We start from the raw sequence: 10,478 nt of genomic DNA on the forward strand, positions 1-10,478 counted from the left end.
TTCAAATTGAAAACACGGCATTAGAAAACAAAAAGGACAAATTCACCGATGATGTAGAAAATGGGCTGAATTCAAGGCCCGGGTTAAATTAGGTACTATTCACATCATGATTTTTCTTTTTTGTTTCTAACTATGTTGGTTGAATTTGAATCTAAAATTTTATACTATGGTAGATATGTGTCATACTTGAACTCCCACAAAATTTCATAATTTTTCAATGTTTATAAAAGTGGTATACGGAGATCGGTGCACCGGTAGCACCAAATTCACCGTTGCACTAGATACGTCCCGCCTTTGCTGGTGGGGGAAAATATCTGGTGCACCTGAGCTTGTGGTGCTACCGGTGCACCGAACTCACATTTTATTTTTTAAATATTCAAAAAATTCTGAAAAATAGCACACTCACACAACATCAATGTAGGTTGACACAAAATTTCAAGTCAAAAAACAAAAATAAAAAAATCAACACTAAATAGTACATAACATAATTTGGGCTTTAGATTTGGCCCATTATGACACTGATAAACTAGTCATTTTTGTATCTCAAAAAATATTTTTAATTTTAATACTAAATTTTGCGATATCATAAATTATTGTTACAATAATATGTTAGATTTTTTCATATTTAAAAAAATATTCTATGGCATCCGGTGCACCGATAACACCACAAGATGCACGGAATACATTCCCTTGCTGCTGGTGGTGGCACTGAGAAGGTTGGCGCAGCCATAACTGACGATGCTCGAGCAGCTAACGACCGCGCGACCTGTAGCGGCACAGACGGCACGGGCCACGACACACTACACGCCCAACGGCGTGCATGCATCTCGATCGACATTATCCCCGGCCGACCACACACGCCGAACCAGAAATACCTGGGTATTACTTCAAAAAAAATAGTACCTGGGTATTTTTTTTCATTATTGTCGAGAAGCGGATCGATGCGAAATACCACGATCCAAACGTGAACGCCATGGCTAAGCTAAGTAGAGAAAAACGAGACTACCGCGTGGCATAGTCAAGCAAGGGACAAGTACAATGTCAGAGAGAAGAAAAAAAGGCATAAGCTCTTGTCAGGAGTTGCAACGAGTACAGCTTGCAGCATTAGGGCATGTACAATGCATAGCCCCAAGGTGATGCCTCGCATGCCATGTAGGATCGGATATGACGTAAAGTAGGTTCGGATAGGAAAGCGGGATCTTCTTCAGGAGGCGGGTGCTTGAACAGAAAAAGTGTGGTCCGATGACAAAAGCTGAAAAGGTTGAGTGAAAAGTAAAGATGCATGTGTACTAGACTTTTTATTTTCTATTTCTTAATGAGGCCCACTAGTGATAGCTTGCATTGAAGAGAAAAAGTTAATGTAGATGTCTCAAATTACTTTTTGTCATGGAGCATATGTATCCATATGCCACCATTGTATATGCCCTTATACTCATTGGTAAAAGATTGCGGCTACAAACGAGACCATGGCTTTTGTAAGGCTGGTCGTAATGGGAGTATCATAAGTAGTATCATGCATGGCAACTAGGCAAATTTAATGGGGTGGCATAGAATTAAATAAAGAAAGAGAGGGTTGAATACCATATCATGATACCGTATCATATTAAATGTTGTGCTACTGCTAATAAATGAAGTCATTTATGATACTAACTTATGATACTATGCACTACGAATGTAGTATCATACCCTAGTATCATATGCATGATACTAATATATGATACTTATCATTACAACCAGCCTAATGTAGAGCGCCGCTGTCCATCGTAATATACAAGGGAGAATAATAGTACACTTGAAGAATCTGCAATGACAACGCCACACACACACGCACACACACGGCCGGTCGGTGAAGAGAAACGCGTCCTTGGCCCTCTGATCTGATGCTTACAAGGTGTACAACATACTACTGCCACTGACCCTTTTCTCCCAAGGTACAGACTACAGAGAGAGAGAGAGAGAGAGAGAGAGAGAAACGGTGACGTCGTCATCAGATGTTGCATCTGTCGTATCCGGAGAACCACGAATTGAGGTCGGTGCTCTTGGTGACCTCCAGTGATCCCTGCTGGTGTATGGCGTCCAACTCCCCCCTCCATTGCTGATCATCACCAGGGCTACCACCAACCGAGTCATACCTGGGTGCAGAGTCGAGATTGCTGGATGCGGCAGGCAGAGGTGTAACATCGTTGTGCTTGGAGTACTCTGTCAGGCGTTGATTTAGCGCGACGATTTCATGGTCGTAGTTCTTCTTTAAGTTGTCAATCTCCTGATAGGCTTTCTCCGTCTCCTGCTCTGCTAACAAGGCTCGGTTCTGCAACACACACACATTGTTTTACCACAACAGAAAAACGTAGATACATAATATTCTCTGCCAAAAAAAGTATATAATACATAAAGCACACTAGCAAACTCAACAACCATGTAACCATCAGCCCAGTTAAACCGCTGTATTAGCACTTTCAATGTGTGTTTTCATCCATAGGTTTGGTGACATTCCAAATTCCCGATTTCGTGAACTATGTTATAAATCTGCAGCTATCTAGATCTAGTACATTCCATGCATCCTGTTGTTATGTCTAACGAAATGGTCCATCAACAACAGAAATGGTGTAACTTTCAAAAACAACAGAAATGGTGTAAGATCTGAGCAACCCAGGAAATTCATACCTGGGCAACTGTTGTCGCTTCCTCGGCCTCCTTCAGTCGTACCAGCAATTCACCAGCAGCTTGAACAGCCTCAGCTGTATCCTTCCGCTGGTCGTGAAGGCTTTTATTTTCTGCTCTCAAAAAAGATATTTCGGCACCAAGGGAGTTGAGGAACCGTAGTTCGACTCCTTTGACACCAGCTTTTGCAGCCCTCATCTTCACATCTTCAACCCCATCAAGGATCTTTCTGTGCATTGCATGCAAACCAATATGCCTCTCTTCAAGGTCAGCATATTGTTCCAAGATTCTAGTATATCCCTGCATCGCTGTTTGCAATGCTTCCTTCGATTCCTCTGAGCATTTTTTCTCTGACTCCAATTCCGACCGCAACCTTCCAACAAGAGATTTGTTTGCTTCAAGGTCAGCCCTGAGCTCGTCCATGAGAGCAATCCATTTACTCCCAGCTCCAGCATAATCAGCAGCTTCCGCAATGTTAGCATCACCATCATCATCTTTTGTCCCAGGCGAAGGATTAGCACTCTGATGCAATTGCAGTGGAGGCCACAGCCTGCGAAGCGATGCAGAAGATGAAAGCATATAATGCAACTGACTCTTCAGATGATGTATCTCTTCCTGTAAAACCTCTTTCTCATCCATGTAATTCCTGCACAAGTCCAATTCCCGCTGGAGTGCCTTCACCTCAATTTCAGCACGTAGGACTTCAGGGTGGTTGTCATATTTCTTTTGGAGGATCTGCACTTGTCGGATCAAGGATATTAGCTCGCAAGTAATAAGAATAAAAAGAAAGTATTGTCTATTTATATAGTACAAGAACTATAGATTTCAGACAACCTTGTGCTCATTCATAAGAGAAAGATACTCCTCATGTATAAATTCATCTGTCGGTAAAGTTCCATCCATCAAGCTTTCAAGCCTAGCAATCTTGCCTTCCATTGTTTGTGCAATTACAGCATTGCATTCTCGCTCATGCCTGTACTGTTGCACCTAGAATATCAGAATGGTCAGGGGGGCCAGAAAATAGTTTCTTGTTTCCGAGGAGAGAAGAAAAACACTCACCAAACGATTTAGCTGTTGAATTTCTACAGCTTGCTTCGCGCACTGTTCATCACGTGCCATTTCTCGCCTGATTGATCCAGCCAGGACCTTCTCCACAGCCTATACAGACATAATTTAAAAATAAAGCTCTAGCTAGTTTAACCAACTGGTGAACTTACTTTTGTGTGAACTTACTTTGAGAATCTGCTGCTGCTTTAGGCCATCAGATGGTACTGCTCCATCAGCTGGTACCAATTGCAGATCTCTGCAAGCATCAGGATCCTTGCTCTCATTTGAAGAAATCTCAACTACACAAGAAGGAACTAGAGCCAGAATGTTATCTCTTGCTTGAGATTCTTCAGGATCAGTCTGGGTCGAGACATCAACCTTGCAAGGCAGAACATCCCTAATTCTAGCATTTAACCCAACTGAGGCTCTCCTCCATGCACCGTTGTTTTGGTGACTTTCAATGACTTGAAGTCCTCTCTGTATACTGGCAGCGAGATTTAGGTTACATCTGTCTTCTCCAAGTTTATTAGCATCAGAACAAGACCTTTTGGTAGGCATCAAAATTTTATCTCCATCAAACGCATCAACATGTGAAAAACCAGCATTTGTCGCCTCTGAAGCTGGGAGCCTTTTGAAACCAATATCTCCAGCAAGGGCTATTACCATATCAGGATTACTGGGCTTCTCAACATCATTCTCATCTATCTCCATCTCTTCATCGCTGTCTTCTTTGATAGCCTGGAATGTCGTAGGACGATTCAAGCTCATTTTTAGCAGATGCAAACTGCGCCTAGCATTCCAACCAGTAGAAAAGCTGCCATTGCCTCCTTCAGAGCCTCCATTAGATTTCATTCTGTGGAGTTCATCCTGCAACAAAACATTAGCGGTGAAACTTGAGTCAAAGAGAGAAACATTATGGAGAAATTGTGCTTTCAATATTAACGCAATAGAACCTTCAGGTGTCTGATCTGCTCATGCAGTGCATTGACATCGTCCTCTTTTTGTTCATTAACAACTGCATTGTTTTTTATAGCTTTAGCGCGTTGAGCAAACCTTAGAGTGCTTAAGGTTTCATTCTTACATCTGTATAGGAACACAGAAAGTATGGTGAGGAAACAACATCAGAATAGCACAAAAAGAAGACTTCTGGTTCAACTTGGGTAATACCTTTCTGACGGCGAAACAGCACAAATCATTGCAAGCATTGCATTACCACCCAGGGATTCTTGTAATAGAAATGTCAACTTTGAATCGCGATATGGAACGTGCCTTTGTTTTCCAGATTGTGAAATTTCTGCTAGTATATTAATCAAGTTTCTGCAGTGACGAAAAACATATTGATCAGAACCTCAATTCCACACCTATTAGCACATCATGACAAAATGTGCAAGGTGATTCTTTTGGTACAGTGATTAATCAGATCTATCTACTCTGCTAAAGTACACCAAGTAGTCCAAGTCTAGCCAAAAAAAAGGTCCCACAAATACACCAACATAGATTATGCCAAGAACAAGCAACTAGCAAAGACCTGACATAAATTCTTTAACTTCGCTATTAAAATAAACAGAAGCTTACCCAAGCGCTGAAAGTGACCGATTTATATTTCCTGCTTCCTTTAGGCGATCCCCAGCTGCATGGGTCAGCTTTTGCCGCTCAGATCCAGCAAGATCTACTAAATTTATCCTGCTTACTCTAATGCTGTTTGAGCCATCTTCAAGATTCTATAGAACAATAACAAACCATTAATGAATTAACAGATGTATCTAAACTGAAACTAGCAATGATTGAAGACAATAATTATTGGGAATTAGTTTGTGGATAACCATTTTACATTCTAGTTCTAAATAAGTTCGTCCATCACCACCTTGTTACTCTTATGTTTGTACCAGAACTGAGACCTCCATTTACACATTTTGTAGAACTTTACATCTTGCATTATGCAAACAGCAGCAACCAGCAGGCACCAAAAGGAGGAAAAGAAATGCCAAAGGAAGCAGCTGTGGTATAGTGTGTCCCAAGATAATTGATCCTATTCATAAAATAGAACAGAATGCAAGCTTGAGCAGAATGATTTCTTTTTCCACGCCTTTTAGAGCTATGCCTTAAGGAACCTTTCAGTATTCCATATGTGAAACATCAGAAGGAACTTCTAAAACCTAAAGGAGATCCAGTAATATATGTCAAGGTATATGCAAACATTGGAGAAAGTGCAATGTGCCTTCAACCTATCATGGAGCACACAGGCCTCACCATTTGGTGCATACATTTGCTGAAATGGAATAAACAACATCTAGACCAGGACATAGCTGAGCGGCAAACGCAGAAACAGGACAATTTATACTAATAGAAGCACCACAAGTGAAGCTAAGAGCGTCACCATCGAATAGACATGAACACTTACTGCAGGTAAAATAATTGCACCCCACAGGTATGATTACTGAAAATATAATGTAATAAGCCCAAATTCAACGACTACCTTCGATTCGGATTTTCACAGATTTAAAGACACAATCAGAACATCAAAAGTCAGGAATATTTACTGCAGGTTAAATAATTGCATCTCACAGGTATGACCAATGAAACAATAATGTAACACAAGGCCCGCTTCAACAACTACCTTTGATTCAGATTTGATGACACATGTAAAAACACAATGAGAGCGTGAACTATCTGCATTCGCACTTGTTGACCCTGTTCTCCGGTTCGCCAATCCCTGCACGAAGTTCAAAATTAAACTAAGGCATATGATGATGTATATGCATGGGTTACTGGAAAATATCAATCTGATGAAATAAGCGTCCAACTACTGTGATCAGATTTGCAGCAACAAGAGGGTGCATCATCTGTAGATGAAATATTTGCAAGAAAAATATCTTCCAACAGAGTAATAAGCCTCTCCAGTCTTCACTATTCACATCAAAGGAATTTGAGAACAGGCAAAAAGCATTTGCACATACTTTCATTATGAGGAGAAGAACAATAGATACAAGAGTTTGGACCAGGACAATTAGCGCTCAACAATTCCACACATAGACAACAAAGGACCAACATCTGACACAGATCTAAGTCCTACTACTCACAGTGACTCACTCAACAGCCCCAACTTTGGGTGGGACCATGGTAGGCATGCCTCCAGCACGGAATAAACTATCCACGTAATTGACACAGAAAGTATATCACCAGATGCAAGATTAGGACAAATAAATGTAAGATGTAATATATGAAGGAAACACAGTTTAAGCAGTTAAGCTCGGAATGCTGGTAAAACTACAATGAGGTTCAAAATCATATTTGAGAGTGATAAGTACCCGACAGCTCCTTTTGAAATTATGGTCAAATACTGATCACCACAAATATACGAGAGCAAATGCATATCAGGAAGTAAGTAGTTATCAATATCGTGATGCACACAAACCTTCACCAATAGCTGAGTTACATCTTTCATAGTGAAAACGAACTCCTTTGTCAACGATTCAACATAAACACAAGCAGTTTTAACATCCTCTCTTATCTGCCAATGAATAGGTCGTATTAGTAAAAAAAGTGAAAAAACTGCTACCGTATTTCGCAATTTGTTTTCACCTGAAGATTTTTTTGCATGGGATCTAGCAAATCAGTTATCTGTTCGTTGTAGATCTGCACGTATTAATCAACATGGATCAGATTTTCTATCGCCGACAAAAATAACTACAAATATGTTATAGATACTAAGCATGGAAATTGCCTCGAGAAAAGAGCAGGTGCAATTGTAAATTAGTTCTTTGTCTTTGTGTTTCCCTTGTTCCTGCAGATGTAAGAGCAAGTTAAGCTTCAAGTAGGAAAACTTTGAAACATAAAAAACAGCTAGGAAATCCGTTGAGTTACTTCTTTAATCCGGGAGAACAACTGCTCAAAAACACGGGGTGTCAGTCCCCTCTCGCAGCCCATCAAGTCTCCTGAAATTGCAGAGAGAGGTCCCCACATTGTGTATGTCTTTCCACTCCCAGTCTTTCCATGATCAAATGAAAACGAGAGCTTACTTAGCATGTTCCGAATAGCTAGTTATAAGTAGATTTATAAATGTTAAACTTATGTAAGTCACCTGGCCATAGGCAAATATAGAGCTGTTGAACCCTGACAAGCAATTCTCGACGAGCGGTTGCCCAACAAGCTTGAATAGATCTTCCTATGAATTCCAGGGAAAAAAAAAACTTCAGGGCACCAAACAACAATGCTGTAATCAAACCATTAACTAGGAAAACAACACAGTAACTTAACCAGTAACCAGTATGATCTCCCAAGCAAAAAATCCAGAAAAGTACACAAACTAAATTTGACAAAGCACCCCCATAAAAAAAACTTACACAATTGTAACTTCAATACAGAAAGCACAACATATGGAAACTATTTAATGCGGTAACAAGTAAGCATAGCATAGTAATTTCCACTAGAACCACACCGAGACCCTCACCTGATATGTGCTGGGTAAATCACGCTAAAGACATTCTAAAACCGCCGAATAACTAAAAAATCAGCTCATATTCACCAACAAAATGACCAAACCAATTATTCCCTCCGTCCCAAAATTCTTGTCTTAGATTAGTCTAGATACAAATGTATCTAATACTAAAACGTGACTTGATACATCCGTATTTAGACAAATTTAAGACAAGAATTTTGGGACGGAGGGAGTACATCATTGTGCTGTCAAGTACTATCGACTATCTCAAATCTCACTGTTATTCATAAGCATCGCAGGCCAGGGAATGGAACCCTTTTCCAGTACAATCCCAGAGTATAGCACATGTTAGCATAAGAGTCGAAGCTAATCTGTAACCGCGAATGTGCCAAACCCATTGAAAACCACCAAAAATTTAGCTAACCCCTCAGCCAAAAGAGCCCACAAAACCTTCCCAAGGCAGAGCCTCTAAGCCACAGATTTCACCCCCAAGCTCACCTGCGTAGACGCTGCGTCGGCGACCGCGTCGAACGTGAAGTCCTGCCCCTGGATCGCGACAGAGTTGGTCGCCATCTTGCGAACGCACGCGTCGGGGCCCCGCCCATCCTCCCCAGCCTCCTCCCCCTCCACCGAGCACGGGGGGCGTATCCTGACGACCACCTGTCACCAAACCACGCGAAACCCCGGCGTTAAACCAGATCTAGCGCCCCGCCAAATCCCGACAGCCCGCAAACCCTAGAGCGTACCTGGACCCCGGAGTCGGACGCGGCAGCGGCCTCCGGCGGCGGGCCCACGGCGGCCCTCGCGGGGGAGACGTCGAGCTTCCGCTTGAGGGGGTTCGACGACGGGGGTCGCGGCGGGAGGCTCCGGTTCCGTGTGAGGAGCGGCTTGGCGGCGGAGGAAGGGGAGCGGTAGGGGGAGGCGTGGTCCCCGGAGTGGGGATGGTGCGCCGGGGTGGAAGGGTCGACGTTCTCCTTAGGCGTGCGGCGGCGCGGCGGGGTCTCGCCGCCGGAGAAGGGGGGAGGCGGCGTGGTGGGGTGGCGCGCCTGCCTGGAGAAGAGCGACCTCATGGTTGCAGCGCAGACCGAGGGTGGGGTGGGGGGGACAGGGACAGGGGGAGGAGACGTTGGGGATGAGAGAGGGTGGAGGGGGGAGATTTGAAATTTTTTGAAGGGAAGACGAGAGGGAAGGAAGGAACAATGGATGATGCGATGGGTCCGATGGGATCTCGCCTTGGGCGCTGTGTGAGCGAGGTGGGGACGGTCAACTCGACCGGGTGAAGCATCGGACGCCACGTGTGGGGGCCCCGTGGCATGGCTGTCGACCAGTTTTTGAATCTTTCATGTGTGGCGCATTCGAAACTCTAATCTCGTACTCCCTCCGTTTCTTTTTACATTGCACATAAGGGCATATACAATGATGGCATATGGATACATATGTGCCTATGGATATATATGTCTCATAATAAAAAATAATTTGAGACACCTACATTTATTTATTCTCCCCACTGCAAGCTATCATTAATGTGCCTCATTAAGAAATAGAAAATAAAGACTCTAATACACATGCATCTCTACTTTCACTTCAACTTTTTCAGCTTTTGTCATCGGACTACACTTTTTCTCTTCAAGCACCTGCCTCCTGAAAAGGATCCCGCTTCCCTATCCGAACCTACTTTATGTCATATCCTGTCATACATGGCATGTGAGGCATCAGGCTATGCATTGTACATGCCATAAAAGCACCTTCAGCCATTGACCCCTCCAGAGGCATAAAAATCGCCGTCTGGGGGCGAGCCGGCGATAGAATCGGCGCTGGGGCGGTTGGACATCCAGTCGTCGCCCCCAGTCGCCGATATCGACCCATTCACGACCGCTTTACGACTCAGATAAATAGAAAAATGGCCCGATATCAATGAGAAACGGTCCATATTCGGCGTGGTTCGGCGTTGAATTCTCAGCATAAATAATTTTGTTATCACATAGTTTATCACAGAAAATCAAATAATTCAACAAAATAGTTCAATACAAATTATATAATTCAACAAATAAAAACTCATATTTCATCACACGTCGAGCCCAGCATCGCCCTTGATCCTCCATAGGTGCTCCACCAGATCCTGCTGCAGATGATGATGCACTTGTGGGTCTCGGATCTCCTAATGCATACTGAGGTAGGCAGTCCAGGTTGCCGATAGCTGGTGATCAACTTCGGCTAAAGGACCATGCCTATAGTATGGTTCAGTGTCAAGCATTGGCTCTTCCTGCTCGCTCTCGATGATTATGTTGTGCAAGATGACACAGCAAGTCATGATCTCCCACATTTGATCTTT

At 43.0% G+C, this 10,478-nt stretch overlaps 1 protein-coding gene across 3 annotated transcripts; it reads right to left on the reverse strand.

Annotated features, from left to right (window-relative positions):
• Positions 1–1,739: 1,739 nt before the first annotated feature.
• LOC119354892 (kinesin-like protein KIN-12A) lies at positions 1,740–9,338 on the reverse strand. 3 transcript variants are annotated; one of them, XM_037621658.1, is made up of 17 exons: positions 9,262–9,338; positions 8,893–9,219; positions 8,645–8,806; positions 7,790–7,873; positions 7,573–7,695; positions 7,433–7,492; positions 7,291–7,344; positions 7,124–7,219; positions 6,326–6,421; positions 5,284–5,429; positions 4,876–5,025; positions 4,662–4,791; positions 3,895–4,575; positions 3,721–3,819; positions 3,496–3,648; positions 2,665–3,396; positions 1,740–2,308 (listed from the first exon to the last, which is right to left on the reverse strand). In XM_037621658.1, exons 2-17 carry the CDS (start codon positions 9,214–9,216, stop codon positions 1,988–1,990), a joined length of 3,411 nt encoding a protein of 1,136 aa, XP_037477555.1. In that variant the 5' UTR covers positions 9,217–9,219; positions 9,262–9,338; the 3' UTR covers positions 1,740–1,987. The 3 variants fall into 3 exon arrangements, with proteins under 3 accessions (XP_037477555.1, XP_037477556.1, XP_037477554.1); XM_037621659.1 differs by having other exon boundaries at positions 3,496–3,639; positions 8,893–9,281; XM_037621657.1 differs by having other exon boundaries at positions 8,893–9,280.
• Between the last annotated feature and the right edge of the window lie 1,140 nt (positions 9,339–10,478).

This window comes from Triticum dicoccoides, chromosome 2A (assembly GCF_002162155.2).
Source record: "Triticum dicoccoides isolate Atlit2015 ecotype Zavitan chromosome 2A, WEW_v2.0, whole genome shotgun sequence".
NCBI lineage: Eukaryota > Viridiplantae > Streptophyta > Magnoliopsida > Poales > Poaceae > Triticum > Triticum dicoccoides.

What these genes read in the sequence shown, in the direction of transcription:
- LOC119354892 (XM_037621658.1), bottom strand. Translation starts at nt 9,216, where the DNA reads ATGAGGTCGCTCTTCTCCAGGCAGGCGCGCCACCCCACCACGCCGCCT. An exon ending in AGCAGCAGCAGATTCTCAAA is followed by an intron (nt 3,820 to 3,894) that starts GTAAGTTCACAC and finishes ATGTCTGTATAG; the next exon opens with GCTGTGGAGAAGGTCCTGGC. An exon ending in CTCTTATGAATGAGCACAAG is followed by an intron (nt 3,397 to 3,495) that starts GTTGTCTGAAAT and finishes CGACAAGTGCAG; the next exon opens with ATCCTCCAAAAGAAATATGA.